General features: G+C 42.2%; 1 protein-coding gene across 2 annotated transcripts in view; it reads left to right on the top strand.

The window, feature by feature from the left end:
- Window positions 1–12,782: 12,782 nt before the first annotated feature.
- The window catches only part of APP (amyloid beta precursor protein), a 187,764-nt gene continuing 176,419 nt past the window's right edge, over window positions 12,783–24,127 (top strand). Inside the window, exon 1 of one of the 2 annotated variants that reach the window (XM_088529802.1) lies at window positions 12,783–12,851. In XM_088529802.1, the coding sequence (XP_088385928.1) occupies window positions 12,801–12,851 (51 nt within the window). In that variant the 5' untranslated portion in view covers window positions 12,783–12,800. The remainder of the gene's footprint in view (window positions 12,852–24,127) is intronic. The other variant, XM_088529803.1, reaches the window with a different exon arrangement.

Genomic DNA, 24,127 nt, shown 5'->3' with positions numbered 1-24,127 from the left:
GGAGATGAAGGGGTTTACATAGCACAGCTACCTAGACAACAGGGGTCAGTAAACGTGTCCACTTGTAACAAGTCCAGTGGCACAGATGAGAGGAAGCGAGCAATTCTCTGGTGAAAAATGCCTTTCTGTTCTGCTTTGCTGGGCTCATACACTGCCCTCCTTTGGAGAAGTCACAAGTTCAAAACATGATTCTCCACTCTAGAGGTAACAAATTGTGCAGACACTGCGTTGTTTTTTTAGGAATGATGTTTGTGTGTACACATATTACGTTGCGTTTTACAGTAATTAAGACAGGCCAGAAAAATTCTCCTAGCACTGGAAATTGAAAGTGGTAAGTCTTACGACTATCTAAGGAATCTCTGCTCGTGATTTCAGAGCGGCTCAAGAGAGCTCAATCTCCTGCCTATACAAAGTGGGGCGCTTCTAGCAGAACCTCCTGGGCAGGAAGGCAGATTGTCAGCCAGAGACTCAGACTTCACCCCCAGGAAGCACTAGGGTAATTTTTGACACATGTTGGCTTGAGGGACAAGTTCTAGAACTTGGAATATTCTGGGGTAAATCTGAACTCATATTTCACATTTGTGCTTTGTTTTGCATCTTCTCTTTGGGGTTGTCTGTTGCTTCCAGTGAAGCATTTGATGTGAGGCTTTCTGTAAACTGATGTAGGGGTCAATTATTAGCATAAAGTTAAAAGTATCACTGGTTCCTAAAGATGGCATCATCTGAAAAAGACAAGATGATGAAATCCATTCAGTTCTGCAGATCTTGATTCCAGCATGAGCTTCACTAAATTTTCTGAGAGCATATGTGCAACCCATTGTAATCAAAACCTGGGATGATCAAGCTCTCAGTGCTATAGAAAATATTTTATGTAATATTTCCTCTTTTCTTGATTTCCTAATCTCTTATATCTCTTATATTCAAAGAAAAGAAACATAATGTAGCACTGGAAGTGTTGTCTGGGTCAGCAAATCAATAAAACACATACTTAAATTTCATTGACTTAAAACTGAATTGAGCAGTAACAAAGTACACAAAAATTTCAACCCTCTGAACAGAGAAACACTTAAAACATACTTGACTAATGAGTATGAATCAACTTGTATTTAAATACATCTGAATACTCATAAAGTCATAGATTAGAGGGCAAAAACAACCCCCCAAAAAATCAGAACACGCTTTACCAAAATTGGACCAGGAATTTTCATTCTAAATATAAACAAATAAAATAATATTATTTTAAATGGGTAATTGCTGGCCTGCAGTAACTAACAAAATACGTGCAAAAGTAAAGGGGAAATAACGATTACCCTCCTGATATGGATGGAGTAGCAATGCAGTCTGATCTCCCATGCCTTGAATGTCACTGAGTTGCATTGACTTTTCCCTTGCACCATTATCTGGTGAAAACTTAATTCCTGGCTTTTATCTCTCACTAGTGAAAGATGAACTTCAACAGGTACTTTCTATAGCAAAACAAAAACACTCCTTAAGCATAAAGGAGTAATAAAGTTATGACTTTTAGAAAAAAAGTAAAGAAAAAAATAAACAGAAAAGCTGTTTACTACTCTATTGCACAGTGCATTTTGAGCTTAAGAACTGGAAAACAGGAGAGAGAGTCTGTAACTGTGCTTGGTTTTGGTCTTTTAGGTGTTCCTTAGAAGGTTTGTCTTTAGAGCCTTTATTCTGTTTGTGCTTTTGCCTGCTCGGAATTGGAAAGGAAGAGAAGCAAGCATGGGTTGCAGAGCTGCAGGGACCAACCCTGCGCCCTGGTCAAGGGATTTCCCACAGGCTGGTTTTTTTCTTGCTACTTCCTCAGCGCAAGGTTGAGTATATATTCCTTCCTTCCCTTCCCTCACCACCACGCAGAAATGAGCCATTAAGATGTTAAATTTGCAATGAGTAAAGTTGCTGCCAACTTACATCAAACGGGCATTTGGCTCACTAGATTTACGGCTCATAGTTTGAATACAGCCCAGTAAGAACACTAGTTGACCTTTCAATGAGCAAAATCTGTTGAAGGCACAGAAAGGTTGGAAAGAGTTAAGGAAACGACTTGGGAATCAGATTTTGAAGGACCCAAAGTACCAAAAGGTGATTTTTCTGTCTTGGTAAGTTTGCTAGCCTCTGCAATAGTCAGACTTTGTGCCAACAAAGCACTTGTGTAGCTCTTTAACTTCAAGCACACAAGCCGCCTGACTGAAGTCAGCCGGATTGCTCATATGTCAAATATTGACTATATTAAATGTTTTGCTGGCTTAGATCCAACAGATGTTTATCAGGAACGGCTAATTTTTGAAAGAAAGCAGCTGCATTCAACAATAAAAGAAAAGGCCTACTGTGGGAAAATGGGAAGAAAAAAATCACCTGTAGCAAAGGCTGGGTGGGGATATCTGGTTTGATTAAAAAAAAAGAAAAAAAAAAGAAAAAAATCTTTAACAATCTTTTAGGGTGTCTCATTATCCCAAGACTTGCTTAGACAGAATTCTATTAGAGTCTGTGCCACCTGGGGCAGCAGAGCTGTTTTCCATCCATTCTTAATATAAATGACAGAAAAACATATTCAAGTTTGTCTGGGTATTTCCTGTGTTCTCGTTTTCTAGTACGGTAACCTATATTTAACTTTAAACATTTATAATTAAAAGCTTGATCTTTTCAGCTCCAATTTCTACTAACAGTCCCCTATTCATTTGAATAAGTACACAGATGGAAAGCTATTTTCAGATGGGATCATTAAGAGTAAGTATTGGCTTATATTTACTTCTGTGGAAGTCAGTGGGAAAATTCCTACTGATTTTTACTTAGTTTTGAAAAGCACAACTTCAGTATCACTTTACCAAGTGCTGTCCAGGTATAATCCTGAAGAAAGTAAGCTAAAATATTTAGTTAAGTATGACATAATACTTTCAGACCACACTTTTCTCCTTAATATGGGTACCCTGTCTGCACAGGCAGCCATATCAGTGTTAAGTCAAGGACTTCCTATGGATACAGCTCTCTCTTCCCTTCCCTCCCCTCCCCTCCCCTTCCCTTCCCTTCCCTTCCCTTCCCTTCCCTTCCCTTCCCTTCCCTTCCCTTCCCTTCCCTTTCTTCTCTCAGATACAATATTAGGAAAGAAGGAATTCAAGTAGCTTGTTTTTGCACTTGAGCAATATACCATTAACATCTGACTAAAGTCAGTAGATGATGCAGTTCTGCAAGAGCAGGGAAAAAAATGTGATCTTGTTTAATAGAATTATACATACATACACAACATTCTTATATAGATATAAATATATTGATAATTTCAGCATACTGACTTTTAATGCTTCTTTCCTGCTAGATTCAGGATGTTTTCTGCAGAATGAGGCTGTGGTTCCATGGTGATTTAAGCCTGCACATACTGACACGACTGCAAAATCTAACCTTACCAAAAAATATGTGCATCTTTCAGCTAAATTGGTTTCTGAGGTAGCTCATAACCTAAACTGTAGTAAAGCAGAAGATGGGGAACCCTGGTTGAAGGCAAAGGTACGGGCATGTGATAAAAATGATCAATGTCCAACCTTTACTGCACGTTTTTCACATGATTAAGTGATTAGTGGTGTGTTCTGTCAGTGTTGTATGCTGCTAATGCTGCTGCGATGCTAATAGAGTTTTTCTGCTAGGTCACATACTTAATGCATAGCAGGGCTGTCTTTCATTTATCAGTGTGTAGTTAGGCCAATAACTATCTTTTAACAGACATATTGCTAAAAATACACTATTCAGATGGTATAATTTCATAAATATAAATAAATATGATATATATTTTTTTTAGTTATGGATACAAATCATATCCATGTATATGTGGATACAAATATAATATTTAAGAGTAAAAAGGAAGGGGAAGGAATACATATATTCACAGGAAGATGGTGAGAGGTGCACTGTATTTGGTATAGAAGTATAGGAAACTAAATGAAACAATTCAGAAATTGTATCTAGCAATGTTGGATTTATCTGTTTAATTTCCTGCAATATTTTTTTTTCTTTTTGAGGCTTTAGAAACTGAACCTCACCAGTTATTTCTGTTTATTGTTTTCAATATATTTAGGTTTACAGCTGCAGCATAGTAGATATACTACATGGTTATTATGATATAAATATTTTCCCATTATGTTTTGAGATGCCGCTGTTTCCAGTATAACTTTTCATTGATTTTGCCTACCATAAGTATTCCCCTTCACCCTCTGAAAACTGAATTTGCATCAGGTTTCCTGAAAGTATTATGTGCAAAATTCAGACCAAATGAGTGAGATATATTTGCCGCCTCAGCTCTCCTATGCAACACCACCATCACCTTTTCCATAGGGTGGCTGATGGTTCTGATTTTTAACTCGAAACAAGCAATTGAGGCTCCATTTGAAGCAATAAATGCCCAAGGAAAATGTGTCAGGTGATATAGTTAAGATTACCTCAGTAATTTCAGGTTCAAATCTTGCATGTTCAAAAACAACTCTAAATAAAGTTAAGTCAGCTTCTGATTAATCACTTTTGAAAATAGAGACTAAGCAAGCTTTAACTGGATAATAGTTTTTGCAGTTCGATATGATTTAGCCCATTAATACGTAGTGCAGCAGTTCACAACAAGCGGGACTGAAAGTAAATTCCCAGGGAGGTCTTTCTTCTGTGTACCAAGATAAGCTTTCATATTTTGGTTGTCAGAACCTGCTCTTTACTCCTCTGTGATGTTTTGAGAAAAAATACGTGGTCCTATAAATGTCTAACATGACTCTGATCCTCCTTAACTCTGCACATTTCCATACTATCATGGGAGCCGTCATATCACTTTTAATACTTCACTACCTCATTAAAAAAAAATGCAGAGAATAATGTCAGCATCCCTGTTTTGATGAATGTTTTGAAGCTCACACCTCTAAGAGCACCTGAATAGACCATCCCTGTGGGTTGGTTATGCAGGAACCCTGGATCAGCCCATTGCAGGGTAGAGGGAAGCTCTCAGCACCAAGGTGGAAGGTGCAGCCCTCTGCAGTTGCTGTGTGTGTGGATACAATACTAGATCTGTGTGCTAATAGCTGACGAGAGGACGTGCTGGTGATGGTATCTCACTTTAGCTCTCCGGCATGCAAAGTTTGGTCCTATGGTGCTTTCCTCAATGGAACCAACGGTGCCGGGTGCCGCGGGTGCCTCTCTCGCAACGCTGGATGTGGGCGAGTGTAGTTCACCTGCTTTCCCACTCTCAATATGCTTTTGCGTCTCTGCTCTAAATCGGGAAGAGAGAAGTCCGTTTTGGGTACAGGAAGAAGGTAGATGTATGCCAAATCAAGATGTATGCTGAAAGAAAGCGCAGGATGATTACGAAAGACACAAGATCTGAGGGTGTTGTTCTTCTATACAGAACGAACTACAGCTCTTCACTGCAATGTCCCTTTCCGCCCTTTCTTCAGCACCAAGCCATCCATTACAAAACTCCTGCAGGCATTGATTCCCACTTCTAACACTGGGAGCCTTTTTTTTTCTTTTTTTTTTTCTTTTTTTTTCAATTGGGAGGTGGACCTATCATGTCTGCTCCTGTGCTGTTGTGCAGCTGGGGTGTTGTGCTCCTGGCCTCTCATCACTGATTTCAGTCTCACTGTGGGACTCTACATAAATGCATCTCTGGGAAGAATTAATTTATATTTTGATGATCAGTTAATCTGCATAGCTGCACTGCATACTATGCTTTGTGATAGCAGCCAGGGATAGTAAAATCCTGATAGCTCTACAGGCATTTTCAAGGTAACATGAGATGCCCTTGCCCCGGAACAATATCAGCTGTCTCATTAAGCAATTTGGTCAGTACTGCTTCTCGTGCGTGCCTATCAGCTGGGGCTTGTTATTGTGGGCATCAGATAACATGAGAAAATCCCTCATGTTCAGCTGTTTCATCAAAAAAAAAAATAGTTCTGAAGGGGGATCCTTCAGCTGATTTGCAAAATGTAGGTTACAGAAATGTGAAGGGTTCATAAGAGGATTCACCAAAGGGTAAAATATTCTAAGGCTTTAGACTTTTCCACCTTTTCACATTTTATTCTACCAAATAAATTTACTTTTAGATGAAAAGTACAAGAGGCTGCAGGATCTAAAATATGGAAGGCCAACAAGAAGCAGTGCTTATAATTTTAAACATTTTCTTTCTTTTCAGGTCTATTACTTAGCTGGAGTTGCAGATCTTGAGGGAAGAACTACCAGATTTTGGTAATGAGGATAAAATGAAACCTTTTTTCCTTCTACTCTCTTTTCACTTTAATAAAAACCTCTCACACATAGGCATTGCACAGCCTGTTCCATGACACCCTTTCACAGCCTCTTAATATGGATTTACACATGGGGAGTTACAAGTCCCCTCTTCAGCCCCTGCCTCCCACTCCTCTGGTTCAGCCCCAGCACCACAAATGCTGCTGCAGCAGGGCCCTGGGAATGCAAATGTGCGGGTACTGTCCCTGGCAATAGGAATCATCTCTGTGAAAACCTCGGTCCCTTAAAGAGAGAGGGTCTGAGGATACAGCACAGCCACTAGCGTTTTTATTTCCTATTTCTCTCTCCAGGTAGACCTGCAGGTTTCCAGGAGTTCCTTGTAGTGTTTTAGATGGATATACAGGGAGTGAAGAGACAAAAACCTTCGGTACCCACAAACTAACTCAGCTGCTGCTGAAATCTTCCCACTTGTGCAACAATTTATTGCATTGGTTGCTTTTTGTCCCTGTTTGAGGTGCAGGCTTATGAACTGAGAAACTCCCTTGATGCTTGCTGTGTATTGGCAGAGCTGTGTTGCAAATGAATTTGTCATTTTATAATGTAAAGGCCTTGGACTTCACTTTCTGTGAACTGTCTCTGTTGACTGTTTTCTGATTTTTGCAGCCTTCAGAAAAGCTACTTATTTTTTTTTTCCTCCAGGGATAGTTGGAGAAGTGCTAAATTATGTGGTGAGTTAAGTTTTTCTATAAGCAAGTTGAGGAATGAGGATGCTTTTGTTAAAGCTGCTTGACAAAAACAGCTGTTCTCTGTTAAGTGGAGCCTGCTACTGTTCTTAAACTGATTTTTTTTTAATTGTCACTACTACAAACTGTAGCTGGGACTTTCAAAAACTGAGCTGAGCACTGTGTTTCTGTCAACAGGTTGTAGGATGTGTCTGCACATTCCAACTTGCTGCGTTAGCTATTACCAGGCATTTTAGGATCTGACACACCATGCTCAAAGAATCACAATAACTGTGGTTTTTTTTTCCATTCTGCCCAAATTGCCTAGAATCTAAAATATTTTCTAATGTGTATATATATGCATACATATGCTGCCTGTTAAATTCCTGATTTCCATTCTTTTATTTCAGTTCCAAGAGAGTGTTGAAACAGAGGACCGTGTCTAATTTCATACAGGAAGCTACTTGTGGCAAATCAGAGCCCTCTTCTTCGCCTTGGGCTTCATTCAGACATACATGGAAGGCTTGTAGGGGGAGAAGTGCAAACCAATACAGAAATATCAAGATCTTGTCAGGGTAAACCAGACACAGACAAAGCTCTAAAAAGAACCATGACTATGGAGAGAGGGGCAAAGCACTAGGAAAACACGTGGTAAAAAAGTAAATCTCAGAGAGAAAAAAGCACTTGCGTTTTTTGAATATTGCTGAATATAGCTTATTAAACCACTCAGAGTTTGCGAGAAATCAGACATCTTGTTAGTTGCATCTCTTTTTTGTTAAATATTAATGATTTGGGAGATTCACATCACAAACTGCAGTGTTGTTTTATCTGGGAGGACAAACCATAGCACAAAAAGCAGCTAAAAAGAGGCCAAAAAGACAGTAAGTATCTCATCTGGTGATGTTCATAACATGGGGAAAAAAACAAACAAACAAACAAAACACGTGATAACTTTCAGTTGCAGGGATGCAAATAGCTAAATGTCATTTGCACAGTTGTTCTGGAGTTCCTGCGGGGCTGGATGCTCTCAGGGACTTACTGTAACCACTCAGAAATGCTTATTATTCTCCAGATAATGCCAAACTTAACTCGCCTGACAAATAATTTGCCTGTTGTACTGTATGATGACTTGGAACATCCATGTATTTTTGTTTGTTAAGAGATGCGTACTTGTATTCAGAGTTGTTTGCCTATACTTTACTAGTTAACTGAGCACACAAGGTATGAGGCTAAGAAGATTCATTGCATGCAGCGGGGGGGAAAAAAAAAACCACAACAACCAAAAAACCAGCAGAACGAATGTTAAAATCCAAATTCTGCTAGAAGTGGGCAAACAAAATCATAGATTCAGACTCAAACGAAGAAGCAGCCATTCTGAACATCTCATCTCTACTGAGGAGCACAGGAAGGAACAACAGTCTCTGTCGATACGGGCAGCTGGGAGAATCCATAATAATATCATATATGTTTGGTACGGAGTGGTGTGTCCATGTACATCCACATGCCAAGCAGCAGAGCAATTACTGTTGCTCACATCTCCATTTCATTTCCCTGGCTGAGCACTCCTGGGATTTTGGACTGCGGTTTCATTATTCACTTGGCTCTTCCATTGGTATTGTGCAGGTATCATTGGCTCTTAATGCTCCCATGCTACGCAGAAGAAACAATTTACATCCGAGTAGGTCGCTATGGCTACTGGCTACCTGACTGTGCCCTGTGCCTGCAAGAGCCAAAAATGAAGGTGCTTCGCAGAATTCAGACGAGGATAAACCACCATTCACGATTTTAAATCATAGCTGCACGTACTGCTAATGCTAACAGCACACGCCTGTGTGTTGGGTTGATTAGGTCCAGTTTCTCCCTGTTCTTGGATGAATTTTTACAGACTCTCATTCTCAGGGTTGCCAGCTGACTCCAAAGGAATGACTGTCTCTAGAGGACACTTTACATGACAGTGAGCAGATTAATTATACCTGCAAATGGTTTAAGGGGTAGCATAAAGTCTAAAGGTTTTCCATTAAAATTAATTCTGTGCTATCAGGAAATCCAAAATCCTACTGGATTGTCTGAGACGCTGTACTCTTTTTGGAGGAGTACAGAAAAAATCCCAAACTGGAACTAACACAGAAGGGTGCCAATTAAATGGGCTTCAGGTCCTCAACTTTCAGGGGCTCGTTCAGAAACACCAGCTGCGGTGCTTCGTAGTGCTCTGTTCTCTACAGGAATCATGCAGGCAGGGAAACACTATCATCCCCAGTAAGGAAAATGATGAAAACTGAAGTGACTCCAGAATGAGACAGTGAGTCAGTATCAGGGTCAAGACGAAAGCTCATGCCTGCCAAATCAAGCTGTCTCAGTAACCACCTCTGTGAAGGCAGTGGCTGCAGCATACTGAAAGAAATTTGACTGAGAAATCATCCCTCATACAAATAAAATACAGCTGAGAACCGGACTAATAACTATTTTGTCATTGCCGAGGAAATAACTCTCCATGAGCAGAATTTCAGAGCCGTACGCATTTTGTAAGAATCCTTGCGCATACGAGGAGACATTTGGCAGCGCGGTAGCTGCTGCCTCATCTGTCATTGCAAGCCGTGTGCGAGTCCTCCCGTTACGGCTCTCGGCAGTGAGACCCACGGGAGTGTTGAGGGAAAGCCTGCTGCTATAAAACAACCAAAGAATATTCTAGTGGTTGAAGAATGGGTTTTGTGTTCTTCCAACCACCACCTGTTTTCACTTAGCTATTATTCGGGGAGGGAAGTTGGAGGATTTTGAAGTTTTCCTTTCTCCCCTCCAGCCACAGCCAGACCTTTCTTTTCATGACAAAGCAATTCAAAACTCTTCTGACTGACCCCAAAATATTTTGCTTTTCTGAGTGTGGAGCAGTGAACATAGAAATATCTGTTTACTTATTTACCACTGAATTACACTGTTATGAAGTAGACTTTAAGAGTTTTGTTGTCCACTGTGGACTAAGATTGTATAGCTAAAGAATGTTTCCACATATAATGATATATTAAAGTGTGGTAAAATAGTATTAGATATCATTCACACCCAAAGACATGTACACAGAGCAAAAAGGTACCCAAACAAACCCCAACATGCTTGCTTGGACATCATTTTGAAAGCGATCCCATTAAGACTGAAGCTCAGGAATTAAAAACACATTTGTCCAAACTTTGCCATTATTTAGTCAAAGCACTTCATTAGATTCTAAGAAAACCCCTGTTGTGATTTAGCCCATGTTGGTTTTTCCTTTGTAGGGAAAGATTATTTTCATTGCCATGGCTGGAGCACTACCAAGACTACCACCGCTTGTAACAGGGGGTTAAATAAGACTGAATTTTATATTAAGGTAGAGAGAGCAAGGAAAATAGTCAATTTGACCTTCTATAGAAATCCTAACGGAGAACACAAAGGGGAAAATAGTACACACATTTTTTCTTCTTCTTCTAGCAGGTCATCTCCAATTTTGTAGAGTTTACAATCAGGTTTTGAAAGCACCTTAAGCTACAGCCATTCTACTTGGCTACCTTGATAAAATCTTAGCAAATATTGTCACTGCTTTTGACCAACGGCCTGGCCATAAATGGTCTTCCTGTTCTCTTGACCTTTCCCCATAAGAGACTTTTCCACCTGGGCCTTCCCTCACCTCCCACAAGGGGTTTGATCCCACGGGTTTGCCCCGTGCCTAGCGCTGGAAGAAAGAGGCTTCCACTTGCCCACCATAAGGATGGAGGGGGCTTGGCTGATTCAGAAAGGCAACACTTTGATTTTTTGAAAGTGCGGTTTGATTTTAGCAACAGGAAGAAGTGTTTACAAAGACCTACTAAGCCAACTTATAATAAAAGGGCTACATGATTCTATTTTGGTTTTCTATCCATCTGGAAGCCTAATTTTTTCTTCAGAACTTGCAAAAAGCTTCCTTCTGATTGCCTCCATTGTTTCCAGGAAGAATTGTTTTTGAATGACCTCCATCAGCTCTACCAGGATGCTGCTTATTTGCAACCATCGCACTGCCTTTCCAGTGTTTTGAGTTCAGAAGCCAAATGGTTAGAAATATTTGCACAGTAAATCTTCCTGTAACCCCTCCGTGCCATGCGATCATTATCCTAATGATCAGATAACAATATTAAATTATTGCAGTACAGCCTGCCCTGGTTGCTGTTTAGCTCATCCTAATTTACGAGTTGGGTTGTATCATGATCGTGTGTCTGTTCAAAGCATGTACCTGCCACGCTTGTGAGAAATACTGCGTACCGTAAGTCGGGAGGGAAAGGGGGCCTTGTCTGCCTGTCACAAATCTCTCAGGCTCAGCAAGCATGACTCAAGCAGCTCCCCAGAGCCTTCATATGTATGGGAAGATCCATATTTGCATGATCATGGTTGTGGGGGGAATGCTGTGCTCCCAATGCATTTTATCGCACCTTACAGCCTGCCTAGCACAGGAGAGCAGTTTGCTCCCAGGAAACACCCTTCTGTTTCAGGACACAGCTTTGACCAAGAGCCTTGGCCTTGACCTAGAAGACACTCAAGCCCAAGCACAGCAGCAGGGCCAGCACGGCCCAGGCCACCGTGGCCATGCTGCTCGCCGGGGGGACGCTGACCAGCTGTCCCTCGAGTGAGGTGTCTGCAGGCCCCCTTCTGCAGCGGGTCTGTCCCCCACACTCCTTGGGGCCGCGATGAGAGCAGAGCTGTGGCTGTGGAGTCAGCGGTTCGGAGACAACACGTCAGGTTGTGTCAAACTGGATTTCCACTGAGGGAACAGCTGCTTCAACTTTGGCGAGTTTCCACATGAAACTCTGCTAAGTCACCCGTTCCTCACTTTCCTTTCAGTGCAAACCATTACAGTGTTATTGACAGGGCCAGGGAGCAGGCCAGTTTCTGCCTCCTGACTACAAGGTATTTGAAGAGGTCATAAAATTTATCTGATTCCTTCTTCATTCGAGGGTCATTGAGCCTCAGACCCACCAGTGCTCCTGCCCTGCCTCCTCTGCAGAGGGCACTTTGGGATCAGCTCTGGCAATTAACAGCAAGCACAAGAACACGGCAGGGACGGCAGCCAGGCAAACCCGCAGCAGAGCAGGGCTCAGGTGTGTGCACAGGTGTCACCAGCTACGCTCACCCTGCCTGTTTATCCCAACTGTATGGATAACAGTGGAGGATCCTAGTTTGGTGTACAGCCTCGGTGCAGAGAGAGAGACGGAAAAGCAGCATTTTCCAGCTGTTAAACAGCTTACATAGTGCAAATCCGTTTTTAAGGAAAGCGCTCCGCCGAGGACAACGGTGCATCCTGGAGACACCCGCGGGCGCAGGGGCCTCCTGCAGGAGAGGGACACGCTGCCAGCAGGGCAACACGGCGGCTGCCGAGGCTGCGGAAATCTCCATCAGAAAGGCTGAAAGACCTTGTGGCAAGCGAGAGGCACGCTAACGAGAGAAAAACAAAATAAAACAAAACAAAACAAAACAAAACAAAACAAAACAAAACAAAACAAAACAAAATAAAACAAAACAAAACAAAGCGCCGTGTGCCCGCGGGCCCTGCGAGGCGCCGCGTTCCCCCGCGAGCGGAGCCGCCGGGCCCCGCCGCTCCGCGCGGCGCCGCCAGGGGTCGCCGCGGTGCCCGCTCCGCTGCGCTCCGCTCCGCCGGGCGCCGCGCGGCGCCTCCCCGCGCGCTCGGGGGCGGGCCGGGCCGGGCCGTCAGGTGACCGGCCCCGCCGCGGCGCTCGCTGCCGCCGCCGCAGCTCAGTCGCGCTCCCCGGCAGCGGCGGCGCGCGGATTTAGCAGCCGGAGCCGCCGCCGCCCCCCTCCCCGCCGCCGCAGAGCGCCGGCCGGCCGGCCCCGCTCCCCTCCGCCGCGATGCTGCCCCACTTGGCGCTGCTGCTGCTGGCCGCCGCCCGGGCACTGGAGGTAAGCGGGGCCGCGGGGCGGCCGCTGCCCGCCGCCCTCCGCCGCTTTGTCCGCCCGCAGCCGCCGCGCTGCCCCTCGCAACAACGGGGCCGCTGCCGCCCCGCGGAGCCGCCGGCGCGGGAAGCGGCGGGGTGGCGCCGGCCCCCGCTGCCGCTTCCCCCGCCACGCGTGTCCGCGGCGGGAGCCGCCCGCGCATCCCGCGCCTCGCTGCCCGCCGCCGGCCCCCCGGCCGCCCCGCTCGTGCCTCCCCGCAACTCCGGGCGCCGCCTGGCACTGGGTGTGGGGCGCAGGGGTCTCCCCTGGGCGCCGCGGGCTGCGTGGGGGGAACCCCGTGGGCGCGCTGCGGGCGGCGCCTCCCGCGGCGGCCGCGCAGGGTGCGGAGCCCCAGCGCCCCCGCGGGGCCGCGCTGCGGGGCTGGCGGCGAGGGAGGAGCGGGAGCGGCAGGGCAGGGCAGGGCGCCTCCCCCGCGCGCAGGTGCGGGGGCTGCCCCCGCGGCGGGAAAGGCGGTGCCTTCCCCCCTGTGTGCGTGTATATACATTATATATGCGTACATATATATATGTGTGTGTGTATGTGTGGGGAGAAATGTCTGTACGTGCGTGTGCGCGCCGGCCCGGGGAGGGAGAGGGAGGGCTGGGGTCGGGCGGGCGGCGCGAGAAGATGGCGCCGCTGCAGTGCAGCAGAGGCGCCGTAGCGCGAGCTGCGCCCGCGGGCGCCGCGCCGCCCCCCTAGGTGTGCGGCCGCCCCCGCCCCGCCGGTAACGGGCGCCCCCCGCGCCGCCGGTAACGGGCGCGCCCCGCCGGTAACGGGCGCCCCCGGGGTAGCCGCGGCTGCCGCCGCCGCGGGGCGGGCTTGGGGCAGGGGCTCGCCGCCCGCCGCGGTGGGGAGGAGCGCGGCCGGGGTGGTTCCCCCGCCTGTGGAAACGGGCTGCGGAGCAGAGTGCGGCGGCGCTGCCCGAGCGGGGTGCGGGCAAGGCGGGGGAGTTGCCTGCTGGTCTCCTCGGGAGTGACGGCGCCCCTTCCAGCGGGGCCGTGGGCTGGGAGTGGGCCCAGGGCCGGCGCTCACCCGAAAAGCCTGGGGGTAACACCCTGCACACGGCGGGGACTTGCTCTCCCCTTGCTCCCCTCGCAGAGGCTGCACAGCAAAATGAAAAATACCTCCACCACGACATGGTTTTGCGAATGAGGAAACCGCACACATGTAAAGAAACCCAGAGGTTTCAGGCTTCCTGGCACAGCGCTCATTTGGACTTTATCAGCTTGATGCGGCTGTTTGTTGTGTGTGTGAGGGGATGAAATCTCTGCCTGAGGTGTTTGCTTGAGGTTTTTATTTATTTTTTTTAAAAAAGAAAGCTTTACAAAATAGACATTTACAAAAAAAAAATTTACAAAAGAGTGTTTAGCCTCGACCTTAGAGGGGCTAGCACTGCCATCCGATCGCTTTACACCCGTCTGATAAATACGTAACGCAGGTGTGCCCGTAACGTAGGTGAAGCTGCTTCTGTGGGCAAAAGTACTTGCAGGAAAAGCTCCCAGATTTCCCATGGGAATCATCCTGGAGAGAGGCCTGTACCTGGAGACATGAGGGACCCAGCGCTTTCAGTGGCGCTTGCCGTTCACCAGGATAGCCGGGTTTTTCAGTGAGGCACCCTTGCCTTGAAACGGCTGTTTAAGCGAGCACTGATGCTTGCGCAGAAGCTTTTGGTTTTGTTCTGGCTCTCTGTGCAGATATGTGAGATTTTGTGCGTGCCTTTTGGGGTGGTTTTCTTTCTAACGCTTGGCAGTGAGGTATAGCATTCTTATGATTAGGCCCATGTCACTTGATATTCTTACAGCTAATGTTTTGAATAAGCTATTGCTTATACAATACAAAACTATTCGATAATAGGAATGGCATTTGTGCATTAACTGCACTTGAACTGTCTCTGTGTGCTCATGCATTGAAACCTCAATGTTGGTATTAGGTTCTCTTTCAGTGTCCTTTCTGGAAATTAACGTTTCTCCTGCCATTTTAACAAATGCTTTCTGGAAAGCAGCAGAGGACCTATACTTTGTTTTCAGGCGGAGTTGTATGAGAAAGAAGGGATAGTCTGAACACAACAAAAAATCTAAGTTGCATGTGAAGAATATATTGTAAAAATTCCACGTAGATGAGAATTTATGTGACCCTAAGGGAAATCTTCCTTAGTGCTTTTACATACACATTATAGTTGTTTAGTATGTTGCTTCTTCCTCCCATGTAGATCACAATTCTAGGGGACTGGAAGTCCATTGGACAAGAATTCTTAGCATTTGGGAAGTTATCACTGAATAGCTATTTTTTAATTAAATTTCTTCTCAGTAGTTTTGAGTAGATAATTGAAATGGAAATTACTCGTCTTTATGAATTTGAATGAATAATCCCAATTTATAAATCATTGTTTCCTTTAACAACATATTAGTGGGGATATCAAAGTTTCTGCAGTTCCTTTTTTGCTTGCTGCTGTTGTCCCATGTTCATAAGCAAAACTATAACTGTAGCAGTAGTTGATGGAAATCAAAGGATTCAATTTGTATTTTACAAGCTGGACCTTGGAAAGTTAGTTGATTAAAAAGTTTATTGCCTAGCTTTTTTTTTTTCCTCCATGTTATGTGGTTTTTACTTTTTTTTTTTTTTCCCCCTCCATTTATTTATTTCAGACACAAAAGACTTCCTCCATGCTATTTTTTTAATAATTACTTTGCATTCTGGAAAGTTAAATAGAAGCTTTTCTTTCATTTCTATTCGGGTGCCCTTGAGTTACTTTAGCTGAGATTTTTTTGATTGTTTGTTAAAGGATCCCTTTTGAGCTTCCCTATTTAAAATTCTTTCATGACAGGAGACTGAGGTGTGAGAGAGAGAAGCAGGGCAAGCATTATGGATTTTGCTGCACGGTCATTCTATATTTTCTAAGCAAAGGGATCAGTTACTTCTTCATAGAACACAATTAAAAATATGAGGGAAATGATAAGATGTTGAGATTATTTTATTTTATTTTCCCCCCTGGGGTGTTTGTGATAGACACTGGTGATCTTTCTTGATAACATTTGTAGAACTTGGAGCTTAGGAAAATAGCTTCAGGAATAACAATTACATGCGACTGCTTGGTGAATTGGCAGCTCTGTTTTTTTCTGGACAGAATAGTTTCTTGAAACTCAGAAAAATAATTAACACAAGCTGTTGGATGTGGAAAATTAGTCAAGAAATGAGCTCATAGGATCACAGAATAACTCAGGTTAGAAGGACCCTCAGGGTGTCTCCAGTCCAGCGTGCTGCATAACATCTTGGCGACCTGCTCCACTGTTTGGTTTGTTCATCTCTGGTTTGAAAAATGTCTTCAAACTCTTGTTTATTTTTAAGATATTATCTATAGGCTTACGTTACATAGGTGATCCTTAGTTCCCGCAATGATTGTCTTTTTGGCATCTGTTATATCTTTCAAAAAATTATATAATGACTAGAAATTGGAAAAATGTACTTGAGTTTTATGAAAAAAAATTAATCTGTCACTCAAATATACACATGTATATAAATTTATGCATTAATATATGTTAAAATTGCCTGATTTGTATATGTACATATATACCTATATTTTTATGCAAGCTATATTAAACCAATAGTTGCTTATATACCCAGGCGATGAAGAGAGAGAATTCCCTTTTTTTTTTTTTTTTTTTTTTTTAAAAGGTGTATATATAATAATTTATTCACTGAAGATGCCAAGTGTGCTAGTATGGCTTTAATGCTCAAGTTTAGAGCTCTGTGTTACTAGGATTAAATTCGGGGGATTATGGTTGTGGTGGTGGGGTGGCGGAAAACACCCCGTAGTGTAAGATTACAAGCGAAGGAAAAATGGGGAAAAAATGCAGTACTTCCTGTAAGCTTCGTTAACTGTTAGAATGTGCATTTGGGAGAGTTTGCAACAGTTCCTGCTAGTCTGAGAGCTGCCAAGATTTGAAAAGAAATGTAGATTATAATCTTGAGACCAGAATCCCTCTGAGACAAAGGACATTTTATAGAAATAGGATATTATTTCTGGATCTCTTTATTTAAAACATGGTCTTATGAGTCTTTGTTCTTAAAATTTGATCTGGAGCTGTCCTTTTTCCTTGACTTTTCAGATACAATGGGATTTCTTTTTGGTAGTCAAAAAAAGTAGATAACTAAATTTCAGATCAATGTCATACTACACTGAGTAGAGGCAGATACATTAGTGATTCAGTCACTAATGTATCTGCCTCTACTTCAGTGTAGTATGACATTGATTCTGAAATTTAGTTATTATTTTTTTGATTTAAAAAAAATCCTGTAGAAAACTACTCAATTTTGTAATTTTGAATTTAGGTGCTCTGCTATAGATTCCAGAAGATCTGAAGCTATATTTAGTTTTGAAAAGTCTCTACCCTTCCCTCTGCGAATTTAGTTGCATAACAAAAGAGAAACCAAATAAATGGATGCGAGAGTCTATGTCCAAGGGGATCAAATTGATAACAGGCAATTAGTATGTCTGTATATGGGTGTTTAAAAGAACCGATCAACCTCAAACTTCCCTCTTATGGAGGTTATGTGATTGTCTTGCTGCTGTGCTTTTTGAGAGAACAAATATTTGGCAATGTATAAAGAAATTATAAAACAAAGCTAAATTATTGCCGCTTACATATTTTTCCATCATGTGAAAGAAACGCCATGCTATGTAATTAACATCAGTATCTTGCAGTGCTTCCCAAAATTTGCTTTCCTAGATAACACACACATCTGTTGTTTGAATGTAACATTGAATGACCCTTTTCAGAAGAGGTGACATCCTTAAACCCAGCTACTAATTGCATGGACACTTTCATAATTGCGTGTTGCAGGTTTCCTTCCCTCCATCCATTGAGAGAAATAGGAGAGTAGAGTGCGGATTAATTAAAGTCCAAATGTGATAATGCTATAAGCTTCTACAGCAAAGTAGTAGGACTGCTGCATTGCTGTATTTTCTTGATGGTCCTTCCAGCAAACTTGGGAGAAACTGATCTCGTCTTAAAGACTTAGTATTAATGGAGACATATGGACACTGATTCCAGAGGCTTTCCAAAAGAAGCAAAAGTTGTCAAGTGATGGTGTTTCATTTGCTGCTGGGCAACAAAGCTTTAAGCCAGACATGAGCCTCAATGTTCATTTTGTCTTCCAGTTTTGTCTTTTACTTGATCTTTTTAGACTGTAGTTAAACACTGCTGGTAGTGCATCTAGTTCAGGAGCTGACTCTAGAAGTTACTCTTCCTGCTTGCATCAGTGGTTAGCCCTCTCTGAGCTGAACTTTCTCTTCTCTCCTTGGCCTCTCTTGGAGCTGTTTTTATTACACTACAATATTAGAACAAGCGTCACCTCTTTTTTTAGTAGGTCTCTGTGCTTCGCTAGGATATTGTGGTCACTTTGTCAAACAGATCTCTACAACAGCTGAATTGGCCCATCTAAAAGCAAAGACAGCTTTTTTGGGGTAAGAAACCTATTAAATCACACTTGTCCAAGTTAATTTAGCAGCATTTAATTGAAGTTTTGGCCTTTGCGTTCCTCTGGTAACCTGCAGGAGTGGATGAGTGGATCTTTTCACACCTGAACCGGCTTTGTTTCCTGACTGTTAAAAGTTAATGTCAAGTCAATGTGAAAGACAAAAAGCCCCAAGGAGCTACATTCAGGGATGGATAGCTCCATTCAGTTTCTGCTGACCTATTTTAGGTTAATCCAGATAGGAATTCCCTGTTCACCCTTCTAGGGTTTGCCCATCCCTAGAGTAGAGTTTATCTATTCAACCACAGTAGATAACATAGGACAGGAATGGGGCAAAACTAGTTGTACCTGTTAGTAAAAGCATTTAAAAATTGCTCCTTTTCAGAGCAGGCTACCAGTGTGGCACTTTGCTCTTTTTTTGTTGTTGTTTTTTTGCATGGTGCTAGTTGGAATTGCAATTAATAAAGCATAGCACAAATCTGATAGAAATTCAAGATGTTGGGAGGATAGAAGAGCAAAATTCCATGCTGTGTTTTGGGAATTGGATTTGTTTGGGAATTTGCTTCCATTGCAAAAAAAAATTTAGCAATTTTATATGTAACACAGATTTAGGTAATAAAATTACTTCTTGCAAATACATACAATCTGTGTGATTATTTTTTTTCTTATGGTATGGGTGAGAATTACCTCCTTGTGCATCTTAAAAATTAGAAATAGCAGTGTCCGTCAGGCAAAGAAGAAAAAGTGCTAGGAGAAGTATTTTGGAATTATTTCCAATCTCCTCGTTGTGTTGTTATCATGTCATCTTTGTGCCTGCAGCAAACATGCTCTTTCCTTGTCAGTGTGTTGTTGGAGATTGCTCATTCCGAAGCTCTGACTCTCTTGTGCAATCAGTATTTTTCTGTATGTTATAGGCTAAGAAAAGGATGCATTTTTCATTTTCATTTTCTTTCTCAGGTGCAATCACGTATGTTTGAGACAGAAATAGCCAACCTAAGTTCTTGTTTTCATACTTAGTTATGCAAATGTATCTGTAACTGGAATTTTGAACTGGATCTGAAATGTGGAATAGTGAGGTAATAAAGCAACTTCATAAGTTCCGCTTTCTTGTGGTTTGAAGAATCCCGTGAAAAATTATATTTCCTCCCTGTCTCATGTCTTGACATATAGACAGATAGAAAACGAAGAACTACAGCAAAGCCAAAGGTTTGACAAGCAGCATATCAGAAAAGTAAGTTTCTTCTACGCTCTGAATGGCTTCTAGGATTCCCCTCTCCCCCTGAAAAAAACATCTTTGTATACAAATCCCATATAATGTCTGTGTGTTTATGTTTATGGCAAGAGAAAATACAGTGTTACTTAGAGGATAGTAATTTGAGGAAGGAAAAACCTTCTGTTATATATAACAAAATCGCAGTGGCTTTAAAATTACATTTCTTTTTTTGGTTATTTTATTTTATTTCCCTATAAACATTTTACATTTTTATGTGCTATTTTAAATGATTGACTGAATACAGTATGGGAATTGGGCTTTTTTTTTTTTTTTTTTTTTTTTTTTTTTTGCATTCACAGTATTAGTGAGAAACTAGGTCTCTTACAATGAGTCAAAATCTAGCTCTACTTAGGTTGTTTTGGAGTTTGTTACCTACTCTCTTGCAGTTGTTACGTGGGCTTTTCTGTCCTCTGTCCACTTCAACTATGAAGTGGAGTAAAATTGCTTTTAATGACGCTGCTTTTGGCATCCTGATTTCATGAGGGAGTTCTTGCCCCAGTTCTGACTTCAGCCCAGTGAAGTTCTAGAAGGAAAGTTCTGACCTGCTTAATAACAAACTTGTAAAACTGAGAATTTTGGAACTCCAAATTGTCATTCTTTTGTCATTCAGAATTCAATCGCAAGTAGCTTGCTAATTGGAACTTCCAGCTTCCAGTTATTATTTATTGAATGATTTTATTATTCTGTTATTTTACTTACTACCTTTTATATATTTAATTTTATGCAAAAGGTTAAGAACAAGAGCTGGAAACACTAAATAGTCAAAGATCAAGTAAGTGACCCAGTATACACGCATGTTTGAGAGGGTTTTGGGGACCTCTAAGGTAAACTGTCCAGACAACTGAAGCCTTGGTTCACTTCTGTGTGGATTCATTTATACCCTGTCTTTGCCTTCTCCTTTTCATTTCTCATAGTAGAATAATAAGCTTTAGGATTTTTTTTTCTGCTAGCCTTATGGTCTGAAAAGCTGTTTTCACTTTTTAATAAGGCTTCTTAATGATCTCTCAAAAGCAGAGATCACGTTGCTGAGCCGTTGAGGTGCAGTGTTTCTTCTGCCACTGCTCAGTGCTCGTCTGTTTGGTTCCGTGCTAAGTGACATCTTCTGTAAAACTCAGGCCATCCTTGGTCAGAGCAGGAGCTGTTTTCTTGCTGTCAGTGGCCAGGACTGGGTGACTTCTGGGGAGAGGTGTAGACGTCTGCAGTGGGCAGCTCTTGCTGAAAAGGTTTTTTTTTTTTGTGTGTGTGTGTTCATCTGCTCTTACCAAATGTTAGCACTGCAAAAAGATGCTGAATTGCCAACAGGGTTCATCAAGTCTGACGGCGGGGGAGGGGGCTTTCCTTTGGGCAGAATCTGAAGTCTTTCCTAAGGTGTTTGCAAGAAGATGGTGGGAACCACTGAGCTTCTAAAGGAAACAAAATCTCTGATAAACACCAGCAAAAGGTTAAATCAAAGCTTTTTACTTTGAAATTGCAGTCTAGACTAATTCTAGAATTAGACTTGCATGAGAGTTAGACTTTGTTAAGCAACTTTAGATTAAAATTTAAATTATAGTTATAAATGAAATTACTAAGATTTTTTTCTAGTTGAATTTAATAAAGTTTTTTTGTGGGAAATGGTCAACAGTATTGGAGATAAAGACCCATACTCTGAAAATTAGACTCACCTGTGTTGCTTGGCCCATCTGACATGCCCCTTTCACTTGTGTGAGACTGCACGTGCTTAAGTACAAATATGAGCATAAGTGCTTGTGCTGTTACGGATTAAGAAGATTCATCTCTTAATTAATGAGAAGAAAAAGCTGCAATTAATCTGTCCCTAAAAGGAAACCTGCATGATAAGACACTGCCCTGTACTACTTCTAGGCATAAAGACAGCATATGTTTGGTACAATGCTACTGACTTGTGAATCTTAGCCAGTGGGTAGGAGGCTGACTGTCCCAGGTTTGTTTTAACACTGATGTTTGCAGCTGATAACCAAGCAGTTTTCTCATTGCAGCAAGGGTTGCTGAGATCTGTAACATGACTATTTTTCCCAATATTGGGCTCCATCATGATGAAGAGATTTGCCTGTAATGTGCAGGACATCTGATGCAAATTTTCTCAGTATCTTTGGGTTTAAATTTTCTAGCCACCTGCAGTTCCCACTGACTTCAGATACTCACCTGGGCAAAACACAGTATGGTAATGGTAATTTGTACAATTATAAGAGGCATTTTGGACTTGCATACAGTAACCTTTGCTGGATTTATGGAAAATGTTATTTGCCTGTTGATCTCAGGATATGAATGTTGGTGTTATTAACATAAAGCCTCTGATTAAGCTTAGGACTCTTTCCTTTTCTGTTATGGATTGGCATTTTCTTTGAGAAATTACTTAATATGATTTTTGGGTTTCTCCAAAAGTTATTTTGCACTAAAACTTACGGAAGTATTTGAGGACACAATTAGAAAGTGTCCAGTCTTATTTTAAGTTACCTTGAAGAATATGCAATATGTTAAATGATCTTAATCCTTTAAAGGGAGCTTGTTTGATCTGGGTTTCCTGTTACTCATCCTGATGAAACACAAGACCGTGTTTGGAGTTTGAGGTGGAACAAGACTCCAGGAAGCAGGGTTGATTTGGCACATTTCCCATGCTTGTATGTACTGTGCAGAGCAAGTTTTGAAAATTTATCTGCTTACAGTTGTCTTTGGTCCATGCATGCAGTGGCATGCTTAGCTCTCTGATTTCATAAACAGGAATTTTACAGAAAGGAAAGAGGAGGGGGGAAAAAAGAGTTTTAATGAGTTTGTGGGGTTTTGTGTGTGTGTGTGTGTGTGTGTGTATTTTTGACTGAACCTGCAAAAGAAAAACATATGGGAATGCTGATCCCTGAATAGTGTGTGTTATAGGCAGTGTCTCATGGGTGTTTCCTACCAACTGAAGCCTATTTAAATGGTCAGCAGAGGTTTTTGTGCTCCAGCTTAATCACAGCCTTCCCAGATTTTGTGTATGTCTGCCGATTTATTTTTTTACGTATAGAGAATACTTTTTTTTAGGGATTAAGGTATGTGGAATGTGGGACATCAGAAATATAAAAGAAATCAAATTTAATGCCATGCCTTAGATGTCAGTACCTGCCATGGGAACTAGGCTTCTGTCAAAAGCTGAATTTGTCCAGTGAGATGAATGAAAACTGAAGTAATTGTCAGTCTCTTCGTGTAGCTCGTTTTGCCCTCGCAGTATCGCTTGTTTGGTTCGTAATGTTGCCTGAAGTCTGTTTTCTTGGAATTCTTGTTATAATTTGCTCCCTAAGAATATTTAAGGAGACATCTGTTTTCCTTCTCTCTGCAGATGATTGCAGTTCTCATTCTACAGCTTGCTCATGACAGCACTGATGCCTCTGGGGTCAGAGTGTTTCTTGGGTATCTTCCATACAAATGAAAATTCTTGTTCTTACTTACTCTGAAGTCAATAAACTGTCTTATAAGCACGTTAGCTTTGTCCTCAGGTCAGTGCTGTCTCTCTCAGGTCTTTTTTGGTATTCAGTTGCTTTTGTCTTGCTCTGGTACTTTGAAATCTTGTTTCAGCAGTAACATGGCAGTGCAAGATTCATCTCAACCAAGTAACCAACCAAAGCACGTGTGTTAGCACTTCTGATTTGAGAAGCAAATGGTGCAACCAACTTTCTAATTAAAAGACTTTCTAATCATGCTAGCAGCCACCTCACTGGTCTACTTAAAGAAAACCTTTTACGCTGCTTTGTGGAGTGTGATGCTAATGCCAGATTGGGTGGTTTGCTGAAGTCAGTGAGAAGGAGCAATATAAAGCTCCCTGGATGTTTCTGGTAAGCTAGTGAATCTCCAAAGGATCAAAAGGGAAAGTTGGGAGGAGGTCATACAATTACTACTTAATCCTATGGTGTTTTAACACTCCTTAATTGAAAAGCCTGTGGACTTTTGGTGAAGCATTCTTTGGAGATACAGCCTTTCTCCACTGCACTTGAGTTCACAGTACAGCTTGCATTAGGATACAAAGTCTTATTGCTAAACCTGGTGCTGTAGAACTCCGGAAGTGATGTGTTTTGGAGGAAAAATGAATAGAGGAAATATTTTAAGTCAGTTGTTCCCATTACTTCAATAACATCTTACAAAAGCACATAAAATTCCTTTGAGAAGTATGTTAGCATTTTCAGTCCTTATGGCATGGAAATTGGAATGATGTCAAGAACAGCTTGAATTTTGTATGCCACACTTCTGCCATTCTGTCCATTCTTTGAAAGGGGTAGGGAGACTATGTCAGCTGGGGGCAACCCACCTGCCCCGTTGGGTTTTAGCTTTTCAAGTCTGTAAGGATGCTAAGAAAGTTTTTTTTTTTACTTCCTTTTGGTAGTTGAAAAGGGCATATATAATCTAAAACAGCTTTAGGAAGAACTTCATTTAAAAGGATTTTTGTTGTTCTCCAAAGGTTACATAAATAAAAGGTAGGAAGGGAGTGGTTATAGGTAATTGCAAG

Source organism: Tinamus guttatus, unplaced genomic scaffold, assembly GCF_059628265.1.
Source record: "Tinamus guttatus ecotype Peru unplaced genomic scaffold, ASM5962826v1 Tinamus_guttatus_pri_ptg000347l, whole genome shotgun sequence".
NCBI classification, from domain to species: domain Eukaryota; kingdom Metazoa; phylum Chordata; class Aves; order Tinamiformes; family Tinamidae; genus Tinamus; species Tinamus guttatus.
Note: the sequence above shows the minus strand (reverse complement) of the source record. Positions and strands in the feature narration are given on the sequence as shown.